A 26542-nucleotide genomic window follows, 5' to 3' on the forward strand; every position below is an offset into this window, starting at 1 on the left:
CTCCCATGCATAAGGGATTCTCCAAACCATCCTTCCCTCTGATTCTCCCTCCCAGTTACCCACTCCCTCACTCCTCCTCCCCACCTAGCCACGTATTCTCTCCTTATCTCGTTTTTTATTACCTGTTCTTGGAGCAACTCTGATTAGCTGCTTGTTCAGCAAGATGTCCCGCCCCTCCCCCCCCTTCCCTCACCAATCAGCTGAGCTCTCTGCCTGCTGGGAGCTTTGAACTTGAGTGGAGCTCATAAAACAGTTGTGCAGTTGCACAGCTTAGAGGGAACTATGGTCCCCTGCCACTGGCCCCCTCAGCCTGCCACCTCTCCCCGCTGCCTGCTATGGTGACACAGCTGCCCTGGCCCTGCTGCCATAACTGCTGCTCCAGCCAGCATGCAGCCCCGGCTCCGCTGCCACAGCCCCAGATGGGTTTCCCCTGCAGGGCTGCTGCAGCCAGGCTGCCATGGCTGTCCTCGCTGCTGAGCTAGCATGCAGCGCAATCTACTACTGAGCCAGCACACAGGCTGCCCGACCCCAGTTGGGTTACCAGGCTGCTGCCACTGCCAAGCCAGCACACATGGGCTACTGCTGGCCCCAGCTAGGTTGCTGGGTTACCCCTGCCCTATTGGAGAAGGGGGAAGAGCACCGGCGGTTGGTGCACAGCCCAATCTGCAGCCTCCTTGCCTGCCTCCCAGAGCTGGTGCTGCAGTTGTGTGCTGGTCACTCACCGAGCCCAATCTGCAGCTTCCTTGCCTGCCCGCCCCAGAGCTGGTGCTGCAGTTGTGTGCTGGTCACTCACAGAGCCCAATCTGCAGCCTCCTCGCCTGCCCCCCCAGAGCTGGTACGGCAGTTGTGTGCTGGTTGCTTGCATAGCCCATTCAGCAGCCTCCCTGCCTGTCCCCTGGAGCTGATGGTACGGCAGTGCAGGCTCCCCACTGTGCTCCCACCCCACATGTGACTTGTGCTGTGGGTTGCCAATCCAGGTGCGAGACTGTCGAGTTTTTCTTTGCAGTGTGGGTGGGCAATAAGCATGGGCTGGATACCATTCGCCAGGGTGACCAGTGGCCAATGGAGCCACTAGCTGCTGTTACCTGTGAATGCTCAGGTACATAAAGCATTTGGAAGCGCAACAGTCCTATCAAAAGTCACTGCCCAATGGTGTGAATTTACTCTCAAAAAGCAGATGGCTGTTATTTAGAGATTAGCTCTGCCCTAGGACTGGGGGACTAAGAGGGCTGAGTTTTCTCATTGGCCCACTCAGTCATTCTCTGAAGGATTCCAGTTGCAGGAGACTGCAGTGTAAATTACTGTGTTTCTATTTTTTAAAGCATTGGCTTAGAAAAATTACTCTAGACAGCTACTACAAGAGGTGGACAGTTATGGGATTTCTTCCCTTTGTGAATGATATAAACTGCCAGGGGTAAGGACTCTCATCCAATGAGGCGTACTAGAGTACTGGTTTATTAGCTTCCACCACAGAACTCAGAAGTGGTAGTCACAACCATGCTCAGAAAACAGGCTGGAACGTTAATTCAATAATTTATTTGGGGTTTCCAGGAACTAGAATAGTAGCACAAGTAAGCTTTTGAGTTGCTGTTTTTTCAGTAGCCCGTGTAAGAGGAAATGGAAGGTCTGTTTCTGAGAGAAAACATTTGGCCCAGAAACCCCAACTAGAATCACTCATCTTGTTGGTAGTTTCTAGAAAGGCACAGAGGATCACATGGACATAAAACAAATTACCTTCACATGAGAGGTAGTCTGTCTGGATAAAAGAGGGTTTCACTCAGGAAATCTACACCAGTTTGTTCTGTGAACGAAAGGGACTTGATCCCCTTTCTTACACAATATATTTACCGAGTGGTGGCCTTTTTTGTACTTTTTTTAGTTGGCAGAGGAGCTGGTCCAGTCATGGGAGCCATGAAATAGATGACTATGAGCAGCAAATTATAGTTCAGGGTGATACACAAACTCGCTAGTCAGAACAGAGCAGTTGTTTAGCTATAACAACTAGCCTATATATCCTTTTCCTGTCCAAAAATTACTGTATGGTCAACAGAATGGAGGTGGCAGGGTATGCGCAGACAGACTGCACATGATGGCAGAGATGACAAGAGGTGAAAGGCAGGTCTGACATCCCCCACAGCCCTCCTTCCTAAACACAAGAAGCTGATTTTAAAAATTGATCAAGTATATATTTATTCCATTGATTGGGAGGAAACAGTTTATGGAGAAAATTAAATGTTGCACTTCTCATTGAAAAGCTGTTACTTGGCCACATGACTGACTTTATCTTAAGTGAGGCTTAATCTCTTCCCATAGCAACACATCCTTGGGCAAATTCTTCTCAAAGGATGCTGGGGCAATACTCGTGCAGTCCTGCAATTCAAGCTCTGGTTCTCCCTAAGACATGCCTTAGAAGCATATGGAGGGAAATGATCAATTCAGCTACGATTTAGCTCTGAAACCAAGATTGACTAGTTTCTCTCTAAGGGGAGAATTAATTATAAAAGCTGGATGTAATTCAGGACTATTTAAGGTAGTGGTCCCCTTTCTTAAGCTTCACTTAGTGTTTCATTCCTCACCATTTCCAGCATTTGAGCACTCCCTCCTAGAAATTCTGGTGTGCTCAACCTAAGGAGTTCTGTCCATACAATCCCAGTGTAAACTTGTGCATGAAATGTACTCAGTGGGAATGAGAACAGTACACGGGCAAGTAGAGTAGTAAGTGTACATCTGTTACAGGCTCTCTTGTCTAGCTAGGATTTTCACAAGATTGGCATTTTAAATGACAAAAAATGCTGGTCTCCGCTCATTCATGTGACAGGACAATCTAGAATCTGATGCAGAGGAAGGAGCCAACCTCCCCACAGCTTGTCTTCTATAGCTGTCCCATCAGCTTCTCTCCTTTTCCTCTCTCTCCCATTTGATGTGCAATTCTCTTTATTAAGGGAACAGAGAAGTCCATGCCCTGTTCAGTCAGACAGGCTCTCTGAGAAGGGTGACTTGGCTTTCTGCGTCTGCTCCAATCGGTTCAGAATAAACTGACTGGTATCTATGAAGCGCTCAACACAGTTCACGAAACAGGTCTCTGCCCGACTGTCCAGCTTGGGCCCAGGCTTGTCCATGCATTTCTCCTGTTCAGGACATGAAAAGAACCAGTCAGAAGAAAGGTCACCCACCCAGTACGTTAACACTTCCCCAAAAGAAAGGCTCGTTATTTGGAACAACAGATCCACCATAGGCAGCAGCTTTGGCAAGGGGGAGGATCCTCCCACCTAGTGCACACCTAGCATGCTTTGACATATGCTTATAAGCCTACTTTACAGCCAAGCCTAAAGATGCTGGAACCTACTAGCCTGAGAACCAAGTCAACTAATGGTGAAAAATACCTGTGTTATCCTGCTCTACACTGTACAGTTAGGTCAACATATGGTCAATGTAGGTTGCCTAACTAAAGTCTATACTAAAACAGCTCCCACAGATGTTACTCACCCACTATAGCAACTTAACTCCACTTCCACAAGAGGGCTGGCGCTTAGGTCAATGCGGTGTCAGTGTTGACACTCTGAAGCCTTGTCTATACTGCCACAGGTCCTGGACCTTTGACTCTGCCTACTCTTCTCCTTTTGGTGGAGTACTTCTCCTTTTGGTGAAGGGAAAGCACTTCACGGTCAATTTATCGCTACCTTTTGATCCAGCAGGTAATGAAGACATACCCTGTGTCGTTCACATGGACTGTTGCTGCCTTTCCAAAAAACCCTTCTACACCGCAGTTAAATTGGTGCAAGCGCTCCTGGCGAGGACATGCAGCCCGACACAAGAAACATCATGTGGATGTGTAAACCAATTCAGTTATAATAAGGTGGCTACGCACCTCTGGCTTAGTTCTGTAGTTGAGATTTGTCTTGAGTGAACACAGGCACATCTGTGCCCTCCCCTCTCCGCTTACTCCCGCTGCCTTGTCCCACAAGGTGCACGGGAGATGGAAGCCTTTCTCCACACAAAGTTGCACCGCTGCGCTCCCTGTTTGCTAGGCAGCTTCAGCCGTTTTGTCCCTCGCTTCTACCCTCTTCTTGGCACAAGGGTCAAGCGCTACTGAAACAGCAGCAGCCAGTGGTCCCCAGCGCCGGGCGGGCCCGCTACCCTGCAGCGCTCGGGGCCGTGGAGGGCTCCTCGCGCGGCCCGCCGAGCGCCTGGCAGCCAGCTCAGCGGGGCCGGACTCCAGCGCCCCCCCGCAAAGCTGGGGCAGGCTCCCGCGCAGCCCCCAGGAGCAGAGCCCGGGGGGGGGGGCCGGCCCCCAGGAGCAGAGCCCGGAGGGGGGGGGCCCGGCCCCCAGGAGCAGAGCCCGGAGGGGGGGGGGGGGGCGAGCCCGGAGGGGGGGGGGCCGGCCCCCAGGAGCAGAGCCCGGAGGGGGGGGGGCCCGGCCCCCAGGAGCAGAGCCCGGAGGGGGGGGGCGCCCCCGGCCCCCAGGAGCAGAGCCCGGAGGGGGGGGGGCCCGGCCCCCAGGAGCAGAGCCCGGAGGGGGGGGGCCCGGCCCCCAGGAGCAGAGCCCGGAGGGGGGGGGCCCGGCCCCCAGGAGCAGAGCCCGGAGGGGGCCGGCCCCGCGCCCCAGCCCCGCCCGTACCCAGCACAGCTCGGTCATCTGGTGCACCAGCTGCTGGAAGCGCTGCTTCTGCGTCTCCACCTCGATGAAGTGCTGCAGCTGCGGGTCGGTGGCGCCCAGCCCCGCGGGGGACGAGGCCTCCATGCCGGGCTCCGGGCACGCGCCCTGCGCCGGCAGCGACCTTCACGTGTCTGCGGCCGGCCGCCCGCCTGCAGGGCAGTGAGCGTCTCACCGCGCATGCTCGGGGGGGAGAGTTGTAAGGACTGCGCAGGTGCTAAGCCATTCGCGGCAGTGCGCATGCGTGGAGCGGTCGCACCTTCCCCATTACCTTTGGGCTTGCAGGCGGCGCTGTCGTGACGTAACCAGCGACGAACCAATCCCCGTGCGGCGGGTGACCCAAAGAGCGCGGCTGAGGGGCGGGCTCATGCTGGGTCCGGGGTGGGGGTGGAAAGGGAGAGCTGAGCATCGATAGCGCCCCCTGCGGGCCCGGTCCGACTCCGCACCAGCTGTGTGACCCCGCCAGAGCGCAGCCTCTGGGCGCCGGACCCCAGCCAGTCGATTGGGGCGGGGCCTGGGGAACCCCCCGGCCAGCCTGTGCCTGGGGGGCTGGGGGCCCAAGAGAGGACCCCCCCGGCCAGCCTGTGCCTGGGGGGCTGGGGGCCCCAGGGAGACCCCCCCGGCCAGCCTGTGCCTGGGGGGCTGGGGGCCCAAGAGAGACACCCCCCCCGGCCAGCCTGTGCCTGGGGGGCTGGGGGCCCAAGAGAGGACCCCCCCGGCCAGCCTGTGCCTGGGGGACTGGGGGCCCAAGAGAGGACCCCCCCGGCCAGCCTGTGCCTGGGGGACTGGGGGCCCAAGAGAGGACCCCCCCGGCCAGCCTGTGCCTGGGGGGCTGGGGGCCCAAGAGAGACACCCCCCCCGGCCAGCCTGTGCCTGGGGGGCTGGGGGCCCAAGAGAGGACCCCCCCGGCCAGCCTGTGCCTGGGGGGCTGGGGGCCCCAGGGAGACCCCCCCGGCCAGCCTGTGCCTGGGGGGCTGGGGGCCCAAGAGAGACACCCCCCCCGGCCAGCCTGTGCCTGGGGGGCTGGGGGCCCAAGAGAGGACCCCCCCGGCCAGCCTGTGCCTGGGGGACTGGGGGCCCAAGAGAGGACCCCCCCGGCCAGCCTGTGCCTGGGGGGCTGGGGGCCCAAGAGAGACACCCCCCCCCGGCCAGCCTGTGCCTGGGGGGCTGGGGGCCCAAGAGAGGACCCCCCCGGCCAGCCTGTGCCTGGGGGACTGGGGGCCCAAGAGAGGACCCCCCCGGCCAGCCTGTGCCTGGGGGGCTGGGGGCCCAAGAGAGACACCCCCCCCGGCCAGCCTGTGCCTGGGGGGCTGGGGGCCCAAGAGAGACACCCCCCCCGGCCAGCCTGTGCCTGGGGGGCTGGGGGCCCAAGAGAGACACCCCCCCCCGGCCAGCCTGTGCCTGGGGGGCTGGGGGCCCCAGGGAGACCCCCCCGGCCAGCCTGTGCCTGGGGGACTGGGGGCCCAAGAGAGACCCCCCCGGCCAGCCTGTGCCTGGGGGGCTGGGGGCCCCAGGGAGACCCCCCCCGGCCAGCCTGTGCCTGGGGGGCTGGGGGCCCAAGAGAGACACCCCCCCCGGCCAGCCTGTGCCTGGGGGGCTGGGGGCCCAAGAGAGACACCCCCCCCGGCCAGCCTGTGCCTGGGGGGCTGGGGGCCCAAGAGAGACACCCCCCCCCCGGCCAGCCTGTGCCTGGGGGACTGGGGGCCCAAGAGAGACACCCCCCCAGCCAGCCTGTGCCTGGGGGGCTGGGGGCCCCAGGGAGACCCCCCCCGGCCAGCCTGTGCCTGGGGGGCTGGGGGCCCCAGGGAGACCCCCCCCGGCCAGCCTGTGCCTGGGGGACTGGGGGCCCAAGAGAGACCCCTCCCGGCCAGCCTGTGCCTGGGAGGCTGGGGGCCCAAGAGAGACCCCCCCCCCCCCGGGGGGGCTGGCCTGGCAGGCAGCGAGGAGCTGCACTAGCCTCCACCCATGCCTGCGAGGCTGGGAAGGGGGTAGATGGGTTAGGGTTGGGCCCCAGGTAGAGTGTCCCTGCCTGGCTCGGGGGCTGGCTGGCTAGGCTCTGGTCTTCAGGGAGACGCACATGCATCATTCTGCCACACAGTGAGGTGGCCCCGTCACTGCCTATGTGTGCAAGTGCCGGCCTTCTGGTCTGTGTCTGTCGAAGTATAGACCACCTTAGAAAATCCCCTCCCTGATGTGCAGCGCACAATACTGTGCATGTGCAGACATTGTGAAACCTATCTTAATCCTATCTGTCCTTCCACAACGCCCCGTTGCCTGTGACACTGGTCACGACTGTGAACACCTCCTGATTAGAGTCATGAAGGGTGGAAGCCATTCTGTTATTTTCAAAATGTTTTTTTCTGGTTGCCCAGTGTGGCAACTGGCCCAGGGGCTACTGGATCTCCATGACCCAATTCCTCTCAATTTGTACTGTTTTATTTTACAAAAATCCCTAGATTCTGTGTCTCTTTGCTCAATTTCTGCTTGTGATCCTGTACCCCATTTCCATGTTTAGTCCCTCCAGTCTCTGGGATGTAGCAAGAGCTGGTTCAACAGTGAAGTGTTGCTTTCAAGAATCCTTTCTCCAGAGAAATTCCTGATCTGTAACTATCCATCAAGTCAGTTGCTATTCTCTTTAACAACGGGGGAAGGGTTCACACACAAGTCAGCTGTTTGCAAGAGATAGTAGGGTCCAATGTTGTTTGGTGGATCCAGATATTTTCTGCCTTTCTGGGCATGGCAGATTCTTTTAGGATTCTTCCAGTGCCTGCTAGGGCAGGTTCATTAGTCACAAACAGATAAAATGCCAAAACCAAACACTAATAAATGACAGTATGGTTCAAATCGCAGTTCAGGGTTCCTCATCTGTTATGTCGAGGATATTTCCCAAAAGGACTCTGAAGGTTGGTCGCTCCTCTGCTTTCTGAAACAAAAAGATGCATAGAGGAAAATACCAGTGAAATAGAACCCCAAGACCAAATTCACACTGATGCCTTGCTAGAAGGGTTTTGCTGCTGTAGATACACCAGTGATAACTGCATCTATACCAGAGGGATTTTGCTGATTTAGCCATACTGATAAAAAAAAATCACCCCTAACAAAGTGGGCTTCTTTCTCCCCTACCTCTGCCCCAGGACTAGATGGCATTTGTAGAGCAAGGTTGGGTCTGTTGGAGAGACCATGGAGACTTGCAGACTGGTGGTGGTAGACACGAAGGCTATGTACTGGTGGGAATAAGACCTACCTCGTGCCAGCAGCTGTACATGATAGCATACATTCTCTCTGAGGCCAGCTGAGGCCGATAGAGACGCAGTCCTTGGGTGACATGTTCTGTTGTCTCACTGTTGTTAAACCTCTCGTAGGGCATCTTTCCCAGAGAGTAAATCTCCCACATCAGAACCCCTGTCAAATAGAAATACACATTGACAGTCTGTGGGGCAGAAAGGCTACAGTCTCATACTTGAACCAGATTCCTAGAGGAGCTGATTCTCTCTGATTCCAATCACTCTGTTTCCCTGTAAGCAACTCTTTGTCCTCTCAACTCACCAAAAGCCCAGACGTCAGACTTGCTGCTGAACTTGCTGTACAGAAGGACCTCAGGAGGAGACCACCGGACTGGAAATTTGGAGCCCATGGAGCTTGTATATTCATCATCTAGGACATACCTGCAATGCACACACATTTTATGTGATGTTGCACCATTTCCCCCCCAACCATTCACTTTTTTAATCTCATAATCTCTCCGGCACCTAGTTAAGCCTGAAAGGAAAGGAGAGACGAGACAGAGAGGGAGGAAAATACACATGGGTGAGATGGAGGCAGTGGCAGAGCAAATGATAATAGGGAAGAGACAGGAAGAAGGCAGAGAAAAAGCTTGGTGAGAGATTTAGGTGAAATGACAGAAGGAGGAGGCAAGTGCGCAAGGGAAAAGAAGAGCAATGAAGAGGAGAAGCGTGGAAGAGAAAGGAGGGAAGATGCATGTACATATATAAAAACTGACCTGGAAAGGCCGAAGTCAGAGACCTTCACAACTCCTTGGTCGTTCACCAAACAGTTGCGAGCAGCCTGTAGGCACAGAGATGGAAAGAGTTGGCATTGATTACAGCAGATGAAGTACACCAGTGGTCTCAAACTCCTGGGCCGTGGGCCATCCCCAGCCAGAGCACCTGCACAATCCAGCCAGGAGTCCTGGTGGGCCAGAGGAAGGGCTGTCTGTTATCGTTCCCTATGCTCTGTCCCTTCCCGCCATTGTCCTCCCCTCCCCCCCATTGCACCCTGAGGGACACGGCCTCAGGGATTACGGGCGGGCGGGGGCCTGGCACTGCCTGATAGCAGCCTCAGCTGGGACCCCACTCTCTCAGCAGCAGCAGGGACTGCAGTGGAGTGAGCACACGCCACGTCCCCACTGCTCCTGCTACTGCAGAAGGCCCGACCACTAGTGCTGCCCCAGGCCAGGTCCCCTTTGTAATCTCTGAAGCTGCAGCTTCAGGGATGAGGTGTCATGGGCGGGGGGCAGGGGGAGAAGGGGCAGGGCTTGGGGAATGGGAACAGACAGGCCCCCTCAGCCTGCCAGGACTCCCAGGCCAGATGGCACAATTGCTCCGGTCTGGGATGGCCCACGGGGAGAGAGTTTGAGGCCCCTGAAGAACACAAAGCCCCTTCCTGAGGGGAAATAATTGCAGCAGTGACCGTCCCCCCCAGCAAACACAGAATAGCTTGCCTTGGTCTCCAGGGGCTCACAGGTAGGCACTGATTGCCAAACCACAGCTCCGTATCATGGAGGAGCATGAACCACGACTGTGCCCGGTCACAGGTTACTGAGACGCCCGCTACGCGAGGGGAGGTCTGAGCCTCGCCGAAGCTGGCATTCTGCTCAGGACTTTTCAGAAAGACGTGGTGGATACAAGGGCCACGTTCCTGCACTGCTCAAAGGCAGATCAGGCTGGGTTGGCAACTTTCTGAGCCGCATTATTCCTACTCACCATCTCCCCAAGTCCTTTAACATGATCAGGATTGGAAGTGGAAACTCTGTACGAGCTACCCAGCCAAATGGCTCTTTTTAGCTTGTGTATTAACTGTACAGCCTGTGGTCCCAAATACCTCTCAAGTGCAGAGGCCCTACCTTTCACAGCTGTCTCCAATTTTGCAATGCCGGTTTATGGGTGCCAGTAATTATGATCTCATTTTCACACCCATAAGTGTCTGCAGGGACAGTTAATGTCTGTTACAATACATCTTTACCTGCCATCAGCCAGACAGAGGCGTAAGTGACTTTAAGTGCATCTGATTGTAAAAATGGGGCCATGAGGTTTGGCCTACACTTAAAAGTTAGGTTGATGTAGATAGATACAGTCACTATGGCCAAGGATGTGAAAAAGCCCATAACCCTGACCAATATAGCTATGCTGACCAAACTCCCAGGCCACGTCTAGACTGGCCCCTTCTTCGGAAGAGGCATGCTAATTTCTAACTTTGGAATAGGGAAATCCGCGGGGGATTTAAATATCCCCCGCGGGATTTAAATAAACATGGCCGCCGCTTTTTTTCCGGCTTGGGGAAAAGCCGGAAAAGAGCGTCCAGACTGGCACGATCCTCCGGAATAAAGCCCTTTTCTGGAGGATCCCTTATTCCTACTTCAGGAAAAGGGCTTTATTCCAGAGGATCGCGCCAGTCTGGACGCTCTTTTCCGGCTTTTCCCCAAGCCGGAAAAAAAGCGGTGGCCATGTTTATTTAAATCCCGCGGGGGATATTTAAATCCCCCGCGGATTTCCCTATTCCAAAGTTAGAAATTAGCATGCCTCTTCCGAAGAAGGGGCCAGTGTAGACACAGCCCCAGTGTTGAGGGAAGAATGCGTCCGTTGACGTAGCTGACTTGAGGAGGTGGTGTAGTTCCTCCAATCCAGGATCCAATTCTTTGCTAACTCCTGCAGCCATCTACTGATTGTCCAGAACATGAGAGCTGAAGTTTAATCTACTTCGCTACAACTACAATCAGGCACTGAGTTGTCCAGCCCCAGGATGTTACTGTGACCTCCCACGTCAGTGACTCTCCCAGGGCCCATTACACCTAAGAGAAGAATCATTTCCTGTTATTTGTTCTCAGTTCACCAGCCCTTAGTTTCACTGAGAACTGGATAGTTTGGGTTGCGCCTGTAAGTTCAGCCAAGTCTTCTAGGACACCCTGTGACTCTCACAGCACTAAAGGTGCATCACTCCGCATGCCCCTTACGGACCCTACCAGGTCTCGGTGCAGGAACTGCTTCGATTCCAGGTACTCCATGGCCTCACAGATGTCCTTGCACATCTCCAGCAGCTCGGAGGGTGGGAACCGGCTCCGGGTTTCCCGCAGGTAGTTCAGGAGGCAGCCCTTAGCCATGTACTCAGTGATAATAAAGATGGGGCGCTGCTTGGTGCAGACACCATACAGTTGCACCAACTTCTCGTGCGACAAGTTCCTGTGTTGTGGGACAAGAAAGGAAATGAAAGTGCAGAAAGCCGCCGGGAGATACCAGAGGCTGGCAAGGGCAAGCATGCCATGTCTGGCATCCTCTGGCAAAATAGTCGCAGGGGGGAGCGGGGCTCTACCACAGGTGGGAATGGCAGTGTCCTCTCCTCGCAGACCCGGACAGAACTGGGGTGCAGAGGGGGAGCCATGCAGGGAGTGACCAGGAGTGAATGACCCCAGAGGGTGAATTCTGAGGCTGTAGCGAGGCCAAACGACATCTCTGTAGTAAGACCCCAGAGGCGACGCACAGCATTGGTTGTCACTTACATCATGACTTTGGCTTCCTCAATGAACTCGTCTTCTGACATGGAGCCTTCTCTGATCATCTTGATGGCCACGTCAAACTGCCCTCTCCATTTCCCATACTTCACCACTCCAAACTGCCCCGTGCCCAGCTCCTTCAGGAACGTCAGGTCTTTGGGGTCAATCTCCCACGACCCTGCAACAAACAGCAGCATGGGCAATCCTGCGGCAGTAACTCACTGGGACAAACATGCGCATAAGAAGGGATGCTGTAGGGACAGGTGCAGGGACACTCGCAGCCTCCCCAGACTGTCCCGGATGGGAACCCAGTAGGGCAGTGTTTCTTAAACTGTGTTCTGCGGCACACCAGTGTGCCGCGGCACACCAGTGTGCCACGGAGAACAAGAGTTCAAAATGGCCGCTCTTAAAGGAGCAGGCAACTTTTTTTCTTTTTTTGCTCAATAATTTTTCCCCCGACCCGCCCCCCCCTTTTTTTTCTTTTTGCTTAACAAAAAACCCTTGGTGTTCCTCACACAAAAAAATGTTTGGCGTTCCTCGTCTTAAAAAGTTTAAGAAACACTGTTGTAGGGGATGGTGCAAGAGCTCTAGTAGCAGAGCAGCAGGTCACTGCAGGGAACAGGCAGACGCAGGCTGTATCGTGCAATACCGTCACCCATGTATGGAAGAACAGCAGCTATTACCATAGCCGAGGCCTGCTGTGGAGGGGGCATTCTTCTGTTGGTGCTGAGACACAGGGTATTTCAGTCTGGAGATGAGCCCTGAAACACAGCACACAGGAGCCAGAGTAAGGCACTGCCCCTGCCCTAGGCAGACATTCCAGAAAAGAACAGGCATCGCCAGCATCCACCCCGGGAAGACAAAGATATTCTTGCATCAGCAGGAACCTACAGTCCTGGCTTTGGGCCCCAATGCTGCTCTGTCTTGCTCACTGGGACCCAGTGTCATGACCGCCTGAAACCTGGAGAGAAGGGGTACACAGGGCAGCTGTCCCCTTCAGAGGGACTCAGATGGATCTGTCTGTCTTTAAGCCAAATGAGCCCACTTCCGCCCACCTGCAAGCAATTAGCGGCCAACCAGCCTCCTGTGCAGTCAGTTAATGAAGGAGTCTGTAGCAGAGCCCAGTTGGGGGGGCTCCCTAGGGAGGGCTGCCTCCAAGGAGAGGAGTGGCGAGGGACCTCCGCTGAGTTCTCAACCCAGGGAGAAAAGGACTGAGGTAAGAAGGGGCCCTTGGCAGGAGCTGGCTGGGTGCCTCCTGACTTGAGGAGCACATCCCAGCAGGGAGGGGCCTGACAGCAATGCCTCAGCACTAACGGTGAGAAGACCCTGACTCCAAGCAGGAGCGCCTCTGCAGGAAGGTCATTACCCTGAAGAAATCTGACGGCAGGAGAAAGGGAATATTCGGTAATGCTGGAGGTGGGGGCGGTTTCTTTCTGAATCGAAAGGGGAGGGGGAGCTGCCAGCAGAGTCTTGGTGTGCCACAAGGATGTGGCACCCTGCCACTAAGGCTACGTCTACACTGCTGGTTTTGCTGGCAGTGAGTATGCAAATGAGGTGCAGATTAGCATATTGCCACGCCTCATGTGCATATTTTATGCACACTGTTTTTGCAGAGGAAAAAAGTAGCGTGGATGGTTTTTTTGCACAAAACCCCCATTTCCTGCAAGATCCTTATGCCTCTCCAAGAGAGGCACAAGGATCATGCAAAAAACGGGGTTTTTGTGCCCAAAAAAATGTCCACACTACTTTTTTTTCCCACAAAAACCCCCTGTGCAAAAACGGTACGCATAAATTATGCACATGAGGCATGGGGATATGCTAATATGTGCATCATTTGCATACTCACTGCCTGCCAAACCGGAGTGTAGATGAAGCCTAAGAGCGTTCTAGACCAGTGGTTTTCAAGCTGTAGGTTGGGAGCCCAGTGTGGGTCATCGCCCATTTTAAGGCGGTTGCGAGAACTTGCGTAGACTTGCTGGGGGAGCCGTGGGCCAAAGCCTGAGCCCCTGCCCCCCCCACCCAGGACAAAGCCCAGGCCCCATTACCTGGGGTCGATGCTGAAGCCAGAAGTCTTCCACCCTGTGTGGTGGGACTCTAGTTACCCTTCCAGAGGCTGTAGCCCTTCCCCCCCGCCCCTCCGCCAGCTTGGGCAGGCTCAGGCCTCAGTCCTGGGATCATGCAGTAATTTTTGTTGTCAGAAGGGGGTCGCAGTGCAATGAAGCTTGGGAACCGCTGTTCTTGCCCAGGCCCCGCATGCTTGTTCTGTGCCCAGTGATACCACTGAACGCAAAGGGGCAGTTTCACCCTGCCTCTGCCTGGACAATTCCACCCTCTTCTGAACAGCTGCCCCCTCTGTGGGAGCTGGTTTCTTATCATGTCTCTGGGCTTCTGCTCTTCTAGGGAGCCCAGTGGTAGGAGAAATGACGCCACCAGCTGTCTCCCTGGGCGCCTGCTGCCAGGGGTCAGGTGGGCAGCTGTGCCTTTGGGCCCCTCCAGCCCCACTGCTGGCGAGGGAGAGGCAGCGCTCGTATGGGAGATGGGGCTCTGACAGGAATCTGCTTTCCTCGTGCGTGCTCACCGGCAGAGTTGTGCTGATGGTAGGTGATGAGCTCCGGGATGGTGGTGAAGAAGTGCTTTTCCGCCAGGTAATACTGGTTCTGGGGCGTGGAGCACACCACGTAATGGCGGATCACTCCTTGCGTGTCCCTGCAGAGCCAATCACACACCTGGTCAGCGCCTGAGGAGAGGCCCGGGGGGGCTGGCAGCTAGTGAGGGAGGCAGGCCTGGAAAGTGGGCCTCAGAGCAAGGGGCAGCCAGGGACCAGAAGCCAGCCTGCTCTCCTGATGGAAAGCCACCTCAGATGGCGCTTACCCTGCAGACTTGGCAAACACAGAGACCGTGTATTTCCCTGTCTTGCTGGTGGAATCTCGGACAATGAAGCCTCCTTCTTTGCCCTGGAACACAGAGAGAGGGATTCAGCGTGGAGGACAGCGCGGGAAGTCTGAGGAGACGAGGGATGGGACCACGCGAGTGGGCAGACAGGGGTTAAAGTGAATTGGGCCCTGTACAGCCAGCCGAAGTGGGCAGAGTCTCCACAATTAGTCGGGGAGCCCAGCACCAGGGTTTCCTGGCTTGTCACAAGGCCTGTGCGTGGGGCAGGGCTGCACACGCCAGGCACAAGGATCGTGTGCAGCTCAAGCTGGAGCGGATCTCTTGGGTTCAGTTTGCTTTGTCTTCTGACTGGACTCTTGGCCTGGGCCGGTCTGGGGCTAGTGCAGTCTGCAATGCAGCCCTCTGGGACCGTTCATCTGGGCCCTTCTGCGGCAGCCTCCGTGCCGCGGGGGTAGGAACACCCCCCTGCTCCGCTCAAAGGAGGCAGCAGCTTTGTACGCATCCGGCCAGACCCTCGGCTGCTGTACAGTGACCGCTCCCCAGACTTGCATGGAGCTCCTGCGAGTGACACCCGCGGGGGGGGGAGGGGGCAGCCTGGAGATGCTGTTAATTCCTATTGAAACAGCATCACTAGCTGAGCCAGCCCCCTCCCCTCCCCACACATCTCTGAGCCCTTTCAGCGGGGCGGCCGGCACTCTTGGCAGAACATGGCAGCTTGGCTGTGTTCTGCCGGCGTTCAGACCCGGCGCCAGGAGAACACGCTGCGGAGGTGCCCGCGTGCTTTTCCTTGCTAGGCTGAATCAGGCCTGGGCTCTGAGAAGAGCCCGGCAAGCACACAGTGGAGAAAGGCTCCCTGCAGTTAGGTCCCTTCACTTTGCCGACGCCACAGTCACCTCTTGCTTCAGCAGTTGCTCGGCTTGGCTGCGGGTGATGTTTTTTGAATACCACCTGGAACAAGAGAACAAGGCTGTGAGCAGGAGAGGCCCCTGGGCAGGAGACCACACGGGGATGGGGACGGGCTCCCAGCTCACCGGCCACGCAGAGGGCCTGGCTGGGCACGAGGCAGCCACTGCTCTCCTGCCCCCCATTCCAATACCGTATCCTGTGGCAACAGCACAAAGGCTCTGGGGCAGAGCCAACCCCTTCCCTCTCCCCCGGTGTGGGGTGCGGGAGCCTGGCAGTTAAATACTATTTTAAGTAGAGGTGCAAATGAAGCCCGAACCCCCCGCTGACTGGCCCCACCGCTTCGCAGACTCACTCAAAAATCTCCAGGGAGTTCTTGGTTTCCGTGACGTAGTTGCTGGGGATGTAACCTTCCTTCCTACAGGAGGAAAGAGACCCCATCAGCCAGTCGGCAGGGAGCTCAGGTGACGCGTGGCCGTGGCCGTGGCTGGGCTGTGTCTCCCCCCGGCTGCCCACGCCAGGGCTCTTACCCGTTCTTGTCCCGGGCTCTCCACCAGGGCAAGTTGCTCTCCTCCAGGACCAGGTACTCCTCTCCCTTCTGCAGCTGCAGGTCCTGTGCGTTCATGGGCTGGTAGTCGTACAGCGCCACCACCTTCTTCAGTTCACTTGCAGTGCTGGGAGCCGGCTCCGGGGGCAACGGCTTCATCATCATCTTCCCAGGGCAGGGGAAGCAGAGAAGAGAGTGAGGGCCCCGGGGTGCTACCCCTCACTGGGCGCAGCACCGGGAGCGGTGGGGGGGGGGTCCCACCTCAGCCTGACTGCATGTTTCTCCGGTGTACTCACCCACACCCAGGAATGGGTTAAACCAACACGTCCCCTCTTGGGGGCTCGTTCATCGAGTCGGTACAAAACACGGGCAGTTCCTCTGGCCTCCCTTTGCCCGGGGCCCAGTTCTCTCTCAGCAGGGACCTTCCCACCCCCACTCTGGCCCCAGGACCTCTCTGGTACAGCCTGCCTCCAGGCCTTTTCTTTTCTCCTCCTCCCTAGGGCTTTCCTTGAGCTCTCACAGGCTGAGGAGAGTTTTCTGTCAGTGGCTCTGGATGGAGCCAGGAGCAGCCCTTCCTAATGCTCTGCAGGCTGGCACACCTTACCTGCAACCAGCTGCTCTGAAATGCCTTAGCATGGGGCTCCCAGGCCTCCCCAGCTCCCCAGGGGACAGGCCAGCCTGTGCCAAGTACCCATCCCAGCCATGCCCCCCCGTACCTGATTCTCCTCCGGGGTCGGGGGAAGAGGCTTCTTCGTCTTGCGATGAGACTTCCCGGGCTTCAAGCCTTTAAGATAAGAAATGAAGCAACAAGCTGAAAAACTCACGTGCTCAGCCGCTGGCGAGGGGCTCCGAGCTGCCTTGCAGAGACGGGAGGAGGCACCAAAGCGCGGCCGAGGGGGCTGGGGACACAGGTGGTCTCTTACTTCCATTCCTGCTCTCCAGGACCTGGCAGCCCATGGCGTTTTTGGCAGTCTGGGAGCAGCACAGGTACTGGCCGTCGATCCAGAAGCAAGGGTGGTACTTCTGCACCAGGTCGCTGTTGTAGCGGATCACTGCAGCAGGAGAGAAAGCTTGTTTGGGGAGGGAGCAACACCCATTGACACACGGTAAGAGCTGCACCTCCGAGGTGCTCCCAGAATACAGTTCATAAACAGTCGGACAAAAAGGATGGACGGCTCCTTAGTAACTCGCATCAGCTCTTCACCCAGTGCGCCCCCCCCCCCCCCCCGAACCACACTTGCACCTACCTATCTAGGTACTTTCTCAGGACTGGGATACCGAGTATCCTGGCTAGCCCAGTCCTGGGTCCCTCAAACTCTCACTTACCCAAAGGCTGGATCTGTCCTGCCTGGTTTGACCAGAACTGCAGAGCCTGGGGAAACCAGTCACCTTTTATCTCCGGGGACCCCGAACACTGACAGCAAAGCCTGCTGGCCTGATAATCCAACCCTCCGTGACCTGAAACCTGCATCCCTCCCAGGACTTCCAGCAACTGGGATTGGACTGTCTGGGGTTCAGTTCTTCTTCTTTGGGTGACTTTTCCCTCTGGGTTGGGGGGAGACCTGCTGAGTGTGGCAAGTCCTGGCTTTGCAACGGTCCGGAAATCAGAGACTCAAATGAGCACCAGACAAAGGGAAGTGGGGGCTGAGGAGGTTTTAAGGAGAGCTGTGACCATAGGACTTCATCCCTGTAGTGTGCTGAGCTGATGCCTGTGAGTAGGTTTACCTGCAGTGCACACGGACCTTGCAGCCATGTTTATGGTCCACCAGCCCTGAGAGGCTGGCCCTAGGCACCAAGAGGGCAGGCCATGCATTAAGAGACCTGCACAGAGCAGCTGGGGGTTTCAGCAATTGGAGCCAAACATCCCTGGCCGTGATTATGCAGCAGCAGCTCGCATTGACTCCAGTGGGAGTTGCGCACCGACTGTGCTGCACAATCGGCACCATGGGGCTGTCTCACACCAGTGGAGTTGTACTGTCCCAGCGGGCCCGTTCCTCCCTTAGCCCAGAGCCAGGGAGATGAGAAGGGGGCCCTAGACCTGAACTCTACAAAGGCATCACCCTCCTTGTACAGCTGACACTGCACTGCCCAGCTTCCATTCCAGGAACCGCTGTGGGGGAAGCGACTATGGGTGGTTAATTCCCAAAGTTGTCCCCTTTCTCCCCAACGGGCCTACTCCAGCCAACAGCCGGAAACTCCCATGTGCTGAGGAAGGTCAGGTCTGGCTCTGGCTACAGGCCCAGGGCAGAACAGGCTGCCACCCTCTGTGTGGTGGGACTGGAAGAGTTAATTTCAGTCCCTCCTTGGACAGGTCCCTCACCGGATTCAGGGACTAGGTACTAAAGCAGCTGTTCTGGCAGCCATGTAAAGGGGTAACTGGTTACTTGTACACATCACTGGGTGATGGCTACCTGTAGCTGGTTAACCGGTGGCCCAGGTGGGCCGGAGCAGCCTCTGCCTGCATCACACCAGTGTGTGGCACTGCCACATCTCTGTAACTCTGAGCGGAGTTTGGGCCCTGACGGCCGCGGTTGCTGAGGAGTGATGCTCAGGGCTGCGGGGTGGTGAGCGGAAGGCACCGCCGCTATGGGGGTATGGTTAATAGGGAGCTCAGAGCATGGCAGAGTGGAAGCAAGGGTGAGGATCCAGGGCGGAGAACTGTGAACACCACCCCGTCTCCCAACTGAAGGGCTGCTCTGAGCTACAGGCTTTGCTCCGCGCCTGCTGTTTGAGAGGGGGTTGTCGTGCAATAACTGACTTCCTCGTTATCAGACTGACATCCTTCCGGCTTGCACGGGTGAACTTCCCTGTGTCATTTCAGCCAGCTAATCTCCCCCCTCACACCCGAGCCCCCACACACAACTCCATCAGATTTCACCGGCCACAAGTGGCCCAGCCCTGCTGCACTGAGTCATTCGACACGGTCCTGGCTCAAAAGAAAGGGTTATGATTCTAGCCCAAGGCTGATCTTGCCCCATCTGCAGGCAACAGGCTTTGGGCAGAAACAGACACCTGCCTTGCCCCGAGCAAGGCTTTCCAAAGGGGCTCCCGGTAAAAGCCTGATTCTCACCACTCTTTAGCTGGTGGATCCAGCGTTTGCGAAGCTCCTCTGTCGGGGAGAAGACGTAGAGGGGCCCTTCATCATACACCACCTGTGGGATGGACAGGCAGAATATAACCCCTTCGATTGTGTTCTCCCCCCACCCCCAGTGCTTATGCGACTGTGACCAGGAGTTATAAATATGCCCCCTCCCCCGAGACTTTCCACTTCCTCCTTTGACTTTCAATATTTCAGGGGCTGCTTTGTTCACCAAATGGGTCTCCGACAAGCAGGGAGCTCATGGGGCTTATGACTGGCTCAGAGAGGGGGGAAGAAGGGAAATTCCTTCACAATTCAGGCCACAAAGAGCTGAGTGTCTTTAAGTCTCCAGAACTGAAATCAGGAAAACTGTGTCTCTGTGAAGCTCACTGGCCAGCCAAGATATCAGAGACGGGCCTGAACCAACCCCCCAGATCTAAACATCCCCAAACTCTGCAGCAGACCCCCAGTTCTATCCCGGGTCGAACCAAAACCCTGCATCCGAAATTGTGGGCAAGTCTAGATCTGGATTCAAAAAGTGCTGTTTAGGCCCAGATAGGCACCCTGGCTCAAAGGCCAGCGTGCTAAAGCGGTGAGAAAGTTACTGTGTAAGCAACCCTGTGTAATGGAAACGTCCGGGCCACGTGCTAGGGTGCACCAGCTCGTTGAGCTAGTGTGAGTATAAATAGCAGTGCTGCAGCAGCACAGATGGCAGCAGCGGGCATGGCTGAGCAGTGTCAAGTACATACCCACCAGTTTCACATCAACATCTCTGACTTATCTGATCCCCGACACCGCAGTGGCTGAACCCCTCCCAGTCCCTCACAACACCCCGAAGGGCAGGGCAGCCTCGCTACCCACTTGTCCAGACAGGAAGTTGAGGGACACAGATCTTGTCTACACTTGACAATTAATTCAGATTAAGGTTGGGTGTGAATGCAAAGCACAGTCACTATCCCAGCTGAGCACCCTGTGGGCCCTCTGCTTCTGGAGTAAGAGCGGAGTGTCCCTGCTTAGCTTACTCCACTTTCAAAGTGGATTAGGCCCAGCACTGGTGTGATCCCAGGACAGCAAGGCCTAGGAACACTGCCCCCTCACGCAAAAGAAACCTGTGCCCACTGCAGCCAGTCCCAGCAGGAGTGGGGGGAAGAGTGACTCACCTGGAAGGGGTATGGGAACCGCTCTATGATCGAGATCTGCTCCATCTCGTTGTAATCCTCCCCTTTCCTCTGCAGGAGAGAGAGCAGGTGGGTTATAGCCTGGGCATTGCTACCGGGTCCGGCAGTACCCCAGGGCAGCCCTAGCCTGGACCTGTCCTGTTGGCTCCGCAGATCGGTGCCGTATTGAACCGCCGGCTCTGGCTGTCAGGGCTTTGGAATACCGGCTCCACCCCGGTCCCTGGGATCTTAAACTGCTGCTGTGCAGGGCCGAGCGCCCAGGGCTGCATCCTACCCCGTGCTGGGCAACCAGGGTCCCACGACGAGGCGTTTGTGTCCGGGTGGGAACTACCAGCACAGAGACACCCCAAAGCCTGCTCCCAGCCTCTCCCACCCAAGGAGCATGGCTGGGAGAGGGCCAGGAGACTGGGGAAGCAGCCAGCAGCTACCCCCCAGCCCCTACCATGCCCCTGGGGTATGCCACGCCCAACCGCCATGCAGTGGGGGCCAGTGTGCCCAGAGGACTAGTGTGGCACTCCTCCAATGCCCGTTTGGAAATGGAGTGTGACTCTAAGGGCAGTAGGGCTGGCCTTGTCCCCTAATTCCCTCCTACAGCAAGGAGTTCCACAGTTCCCTTAGGGGCCTGCTGCCAGAAGCTCCTGCCTTAATTCCCCAGAGGAACTGCAGCCAGTTCCTAGGGCTAGTGCAGGACCCAACCTGTTTCCGGGAAGAAGTGGGGCAGGACTCTCCCCCCCCCCGGGGGCTGGGCCTGGCCAGGAGAGCTGGGCTGGGAGGAAGTGCCGGGGATGGGAGAAGAGGGGCGCTCTCGGGCACAGGGACGGGTTGTTTGCTCACCGACACCTGCCGCTCCGGGGGAGGATTATTCTCAGGAACCACCGTTTCCACGCAGGTGATTTTCTCAATGTCCACAGACCCCTTCTTGCTGCCCCGTCGCTGCGAAAGAGAATGGGGGAAAGGAATTGGGGGGAGGGAGCAGCCCCTCCTGATCCAAATTCAGCGCAGACACCGCCCCGGGACTCCTGCCCCCAGCTCCCACTGACTTCAGTATCGGAGGGCTGGGTTTGGCGCACAGCTGAATGTTCCTCTCCAGCCGTTCCTGGGGCATGGCAGGGTGCCGGCAGGTTCCCCTGGAGAGCCTGGCACGAGCTGGCGGCCTCCTGCAACACCGCTCTAGGCATAAATGCCCAGCAGGGTACATGCTCTTTTCCCCTGGGGAGCAGGGAAGGCAGCTGCCCGCTCCTAGACCTCTGTGGCAGCCCCGGGGCATCAGAGAAAGATGTGAGTGCAAAGTCTGATGTGGCTCAGCATGCGGCTCCACGCGTCCCCAGAGTTCAGGAGGCAGCAGGGGAGAGGGGCAGGGGTGGTTTTCCCTTATACAGAGAGAAAGGGGCCAGCCAGTGAGCATGGGGTCTGATCTGCAGCCAAGCTAGCTGCTGGGTTAATCGCTAGGCACCAGCCTGGACTGGTCCCCCAGTCACTATCTCTGCCTGCACGGGATGTACCGACACAGTCAGAGAGTGACAAGGTCAAACTGCCCTTCCTCCCCACCTCTATCCCTCGGAGCACCTGCTGCCCTGCCAGCTCGCTGCCACCAGAGTCACTGGCTCAGGGAAAGAGCGTTTCTGTGTCCGCCGGCAGGGGCTCAGATCCAGCCCTTCCACAGAGCTTCCCCTGCCCCCTTAGCGAGGAGCCCTGCGTCGCCCTAGGGCAGGCCTTTGGACTCACCCCACGATCAAAGTCATACTCGTAGTAGGAGAGCTTGCTTTCCGTCAGGAGGAAGAGACGCTTCTTGAAGTTGAGGGGGGAGGTTTTCTTCTTCTGCTGAGAGCGCTTCAGGAAGATGCTTTCCAGGATAGCAGAGGCCATGCTTTCCTCCTCCTCCTCCTCGTCCTCCGCACCACACTTGCTGGACCGCCGCTGCCAATGCACACGGAGCCTGGACGGTCAGGGAGCAGCCCACCAGAGCCCACCCACTCATCAGCCAGAGCTCTAGATCTTTGCCCCCAGCCCAGTGCCACAGGTGTCTTTGATATCAGTGAGGCAGCTCGGGCACTGATAGCTCCCGCTGTCACCCAGGGAAGGCAGAGGGAGACCCCAGACTAGCTTTGTGAACCCAGTTGGAGCAGGAGCAGAGCATGCTAAGAGCGGAGGCGTTAATGGCTGAATACTGGTCACCGAGATGCAAAGGGAAGGGGGAGTAATTTACTCACTTGATCGTTATCTTTCAGTTCCCTGTTTTACTGCTGTACTATGGTTTTATTGCTGAGTCCCTATAAGACCAAGAAAGAGATGATGGTACCTGAGCAGATTTCAACGACGGTGACATCCCTGACGCTACTGCAGCCTGGGGCCAAGCTCGGGATAGCCCGAGTCTGCCGGCGTGACGCTGGCAAAAAGAGGAGACGGAGCAAGGAAAACATCTGACGTGAACCAACAGCGGATACGGAGCTGATACTTAACAGTGACATGCAAGAAACCTCAAAGTGTGTGTGTGTGTGTGTGTGTGTCTGTGTGTGTGTGTGTGTGTGTGTGTTGGTGGGCGGGGGGAAAGATTTTGTGTTGTTTCTTCACACTGCAAATGTACGAGATGCTTCTGGGAGTCACACGGCTGCAGCCACCGATGAGATTGGGGAGATTTGTGGCTAGCACCGGGCTCCTGAACACAGAGGCCAGAAAACTGCGTGAGTCTGTAGCTCCACCCACCCTCCCCCGCCATCCTCAGCACAGGGGATGTAGTAGGCAGGCCCCTGGGGGCAAGGGCAAGGCTGGAGCATTGTGGCGCTGTCCCCATCGGCCTGACTTGGGACCGGGTGTGAGTTCCAACTGTCCTGATGGAGGCTGCTGTACTTTGCAGCAGGCTGGGTCCCTGGCAGCCTGAGGCTGGAGGAATGGGGAAATGATCATCCCAGGTCCCAGCCCTTGATGAGGGAAGAGGCCAGTGCAGCGTGACGGGTTAGTTGGCTTCCAGGAGGGTAGCTGGGCCCTAGGGAGGGAGACAAGAAGGGCTGGTGAGAGCTGCCTGGGGAGGAGACAGGCTGGAGTAGGGAGACCGCCAGAGACAGACAGGCAGAGCTGCAGGTGAGGAGAGCAGGCCCAGGGAGCTGCTGGGAAGCTGAAGAAAGTCACTGGAGAGGACTGGCCAGATTCCTCCTGCAGAGGCCCTGGGAAGAGCATGGTCAGGGCAAGCTGAGCCCGGAAGCAGAGGGTTGATGCTGAGGGCAGATCCCAGGAGATCAGGACCTTGGCGGTGACAGCAGAGTCACGGGACAGAGCGGCCTGAGGGCCGGCCTGGCTAGCGGGGCTGGGAGTGAGGGCAGAGGACCTGGCAGCTGCCTGGCGATGGCCTCTCGGGTGGGTGATTTGGTGATGGCCCTGGAGGGGGCACAGGACAACGGCTGCTTGCACTTGCTGCGCTTGGGGCCTGAGGAGGGTGGGTTGCCAGATTTACTGCACACGCAGATGTTGCCCCCAGAGGTGGCCTTTGAACTGGACACTGAGGGTACGTCTACACTACAACGTTAATTCGAACTAAGCTAATTCGAACTAACGGATCCAGACTAAAAAACTAGTTCGAATTAGCGTTTTGCTAATTCGAACTAGCGCGTCCACATTAAGTGGACCCTGAAGTGGGGTTAAGGATGGCCGGAAGCAGTGCCGGCAGGGCATCAGAGGAGGACTTAGAGCGTGGAGCTGCTGTCTCAGGCTAGCCAAGGGCTGCGCTTAAAGGGTCCCGACCCCCACCCTGGACAGACAGTTCTCAGGGGTGCCCTGCTTGCAAAGCAGTCCTGGCTTGGAGTGCCCTGAGTGCCCACACTGGGCACATCACAGCACTCGGCCATCAGCCCGGCTGCACTTGCCGCAGGCTGCCATCTGGGGAGAGGGGGCAATTGGGGGGCTGCAGGAGAGCTTCCACCCCCAGAAGCCCGCAGAGCCAGCCCAGTCCTCCCCATCGGGGTCTCGTGCCCCATTCCTCCCTCACCTCCTTCCACTTACCCTTCCCTAGCCCCTCTTCTTGATGTACAAAATAAAGATAACGTGTCTTCCAAAATGGAATCTGTCTTTATTGAACAAAACGGGGGGAGACTGGGAAAAGGAGGTGGGAGCGGGGAAGAGAGAGGGTGGGAGAGGAGAGAGCAACTAAAATGATCAGGGGTTGGGAACAGGTCCCATATGAAGAGAGGCTAAAGAGACTGGGACTTCTCAGCTTAGAAAAGAGGAGACGGAGGGGGGACAGGATAGAGGTCTCTAAAAGCAGGAGTTGGGTGGAGAGGGTGCATACAGAAAAGTTCTTCATTAGTTCCCATAAAGAAGGACTAGAGGACACCAAAGGAAAGGAATGGGTAGCAGGCTTCAAACTAGTAACAGAAAGTTGTTCTTCACAAAGCAAAGAGTCAACCTGTGGAACTCCTTGCTGCAGGAGGCTGTGAAGGCTAGAACTGGAACAGAGTTTAAAGAGAAGTGAGATCAAGTCATAGAGGTTGGGTCCATGGAGTGGTATTAGCCAGGGGGTAGGAGTGGTGTCCCTGCCCCAGGTTTGTGGAAGGCTGGAGAGGGATGGCATGAGACAAATGGCTTGGTCACTGTCTTCGGTCCATCCCCTCCAGGGTCCCTAGGGTTGGCCGCTGTCGGCAGACAGGCTACTGGGCTAGATGGACCTTTGGTCTGACCCAGGACGGCCATTGTAAGCTCAGGGTCAGGGTCGGGGGTCTCAGTGGACCCCCTTGATTCTCTTGCACATCTGCTCCTGGGTGGCCAGGCTGGCAGCTCTCCTGCCCTAGCCGGCCACTTTCCTGTGCCTAGTGCGGAGATCGTGGACAAGGTCCCGGGCAAGCTCCCGGGAGCCGCCAGCCTGGTCCCGGGAAGAGGGGGAGGGCTGGGGGACATCGGGTGGGTGGCTCTGTGCCGTGCCAGGTGCAGGGTCTGCTGGCTGGTTGCTGGCAGGCTTGCACCTGGCACGGGCACCGTAGCCAGCCCGTGCCCCTTTAAGAGGTCCGGGGCCGGGAGGGGGGCAGTAGAGTTTCCCTGGTGTTGGCCAGAGTGGCCACCAGGGAAACCTGGGGAGGGCTAGCCTCCCACTAGTTCGAATTATGGGGCTACACACCCCTTAATTCGAACTAGCTAGTTCGAACTAGGCTTAATCCTCATGGAATGATGATTACCTAGTTCGAACTAAGCGCTCTGTTAGTTCGAATTAAGTTCGAACTAACTGAGCGCTAGTGTAGCGCCTATGAAAGTTAGTTTGAACTAACTTTGTAGTGTAGACATACCCTGAGAGACAATGTTCCGAGCTATGGGCGAATGGAGGAAACGGAGGCAGGTGTCCTGGCTGTGCACAGGCCAATTAAGCCACCCTTAGTGTAGGCCCTTCTTTGACTATGGCTCGGCTGGAGCTGAGGCTCAGGACTTTGGTTCCAATAAGCATCCGAAGCATCTTAGGCTGCTCTGTCATCTGCTCCATCATAAGAACGGCCACACTGGGTCAGATCACAGGTCCACCTAGTCCAGGGTCCCGTCTTCTGCCAGTGACCAATGCCAGGTGCCCCAGAGGGAGTGAACAGAACAGGCAATCATCCACTGATCCATCTCCTGTCACCCATTTCCAGCTTCTGGCACACAGAGGCTAGGGACACCATTCCTACCCATCCTGACTAATAGCCATTGATGGACCTGTCCATGAATTTACTCTAGCTCTTTGTTTGAACCCTGTTGTAGTCTTGGCCTTCACAACATCCTCTGGCAAGGAGTTCCACAGGTTGACTGTGCATTGTGGGAAGAAATATTTCCTTTTGTTCGTTTTAAACCTGCTACCTGTTCATTTCATTTGGTGACCCCTAGTTCTTGTGTTCTTTCTTCACATTCTCCACACCAGTCAGGATTGTATAGACCCCTCTCATGCCCCCTGCCAAATCATTTCTTTTCCAACCTGAAAATCCCAGTCTGATTAATGCCTCCTCATAGGGCAGCCATTCCACATCCCCGAATCTTTTTTCTTGCCCTTTTCTGAACGTTTTCCAAGCTGATATAACTTTTGAGATAAGGTGACCACATCAGCATAAAATATTCAAGATGTGGGCATACTATGATTTATATAGAGGCAATAAAATATTCTCTCTCTTATTCTCTATCCCTTTCTTCATGATTCCTAACATTCTGTTTGCTTTTTTAACTGCCGCTGCACATGGAGTAGGTTCTAAGATGTCTCTCTTGAATGGTAACAACTAATTTAGTCCCCATCCTTTTATGCAACACATCCACAACAGCAGCAGAGCAATTCTTTCTGGTGTCCTGGTGAAATGATCCAGGTAGAAATGGATCCAGATCACATCTCTGGATTCAAGCCCCTTGCTACATTGTAAGTTCTGGAAAGTCAAACATGGACTTGAACTTTACAGGATGAATCCAGGGGTTCTCTCTGGTGATATATTAATCATGTGTTCCTGGTTGGCAAATTATTTTCTACATAGTCACGTATTAGAATAAAAATATATAACTACATATTTTCCACGGGTGGCATAGTTTGCAT

At 56.4% G+C, this 26542-nt stretch overlaps 3 protein-coding genes across 6 annotated transcripts in view; 1 reads left to right on the forward strand and 2 right to left on the reverse strand.

Moving 5' to 3' along the window:
• LOC102452109 (magnesium transporter NIPA2-like) overlaps positions 1–4303 on the forward strand; it is a 16936-nt gene extending 12633 nt beyond the window's left edge. Inside the window, exon 7 of the mRNA XM_075896727.2 lies at positions 3696–4303. The gene's annotated coding sequence lies outside the window, so the exon portion shown is untranslated. The remainder of the gene's footprint in view (positions 1–3695) is intronic.
• Positions 2165–4846, reverse strand: TIMM8A (translocase of inner mitochondrial membrane 8A). Its single transcript, XM_075896728.2, has 2 exons — positions 4619–4846; positions 2165–3128 (listed from the first exon to the last, which is right to left on the reverse strand). Exons 1-2 carry the CDS (start codon positions 4739–4741, stop codon positions 2967–2969), a joined length of 285 nt encoding a protein of 94 aa, XP_075752843.2. The 5' UTR covers positions 4742–4846; the 3' UTR covers positions 2165–2966.
• A 2228-nt stretch (positions 4847–7074) lies between these two features.
• Positions 7075–26542, reverse strand: part of BTK (Bruton tyrosine kinase) — a 30499-nt gene continuing 11031 nt past the window's right edge. For 2 of the 4 annotated variants that reach the window (XM_075896720.2, XM_089781665.1), the window contains exons 2-20: positions 22230–22289; positions 21745–21936; positions 20854–20952; positions 20002–20070; positions 18833–18914; positions 16686–16814; positions 16479–16546; positions 15746–15927; positions 15571–15633; positions 15206–15260; positions 14292–14374; positions 13999–14126; positions 12104–12181; positions 11427–11598; positions 10893–11109; positions 8655–8719; positions 8201–8319; positions 7899–8056; positions 7075–7577 (exon numbers count right to left, since the gene is read on the reverse strand). In XM_075896720.2, coding sequence (XP_075752835.2) covers positions 7506–7577; positions 7899–8056; positions 8201–8319; positions 8655–8719; positions 10893–11109; positions 11427–11598; positions 12104–12181; positions 13999–14126; positions 14292–14374; positions 15206–15260; positions 15571–15633; positions 15746–15927; positions 16479–16546; positions 16686–16814; positions 18833–18914; positions 20002–20070; positions 20854–20952; positions 21745–21885 — 1980 coding nt within the window. In that variant the 5' untranslated portion in view covers positions 21886–21936; positions 22230–22289 and the 3' untranslated portion in view covers positions 7075–7505. The remainder of the gene's footprint in view (positions 7578–7898; positions 8057–8200; positions 8320–8654; positions 8720–10892; positions 11110–11426; positions 11599–12103; positions 12182–13998; positions 14127–14291; positions 14375–15205; positions 15261–15570; positions 15634–15745; positions 15928–16478; positions 16547–16685; positions 16815–18832; positions 18915–20001; positions 20071–20853; positions 20953–21744; positions 21937–22229; positions 22290–26542) is intronic. The other 2 variants (XM_075896719.2, XM_075896718.2) reach the window with 1 other exon arrangement.

This window comes from Pelodiscus sinensis, chromosome 13, assembly GCF_052426305.1.
Source record: "Pelodiscus sinensis isolate ZL-2025 chromosome 13, ASM5242630v1, whole genome shotgun sequence".
Lineage (NCBI taxonomy): Eukaryota > Metazoa > Chordata > Testudines > Trionychidae > Pelodiscus > Pelodiscus sinensis.

What these genes read in the sequence shown, in the direction of transcription:
- TIMM8A (XM_075896728.2), bottom strand. Translation starts at nt 4,741, where the DNA reads ATGGAGGCCTCGTCCCCCGCGGGGCTGGGCGCCACCGACCCGCAGCTG. An exon ending in AGATGACCGAGCTGTGCTGG is followed by an intron (nt 3,129 to 4,618) that starts GTACGGGCGGGG and finishes TGTCCTGAACAG; the next exon opens with GAGAAATGCATGGACAAGCC.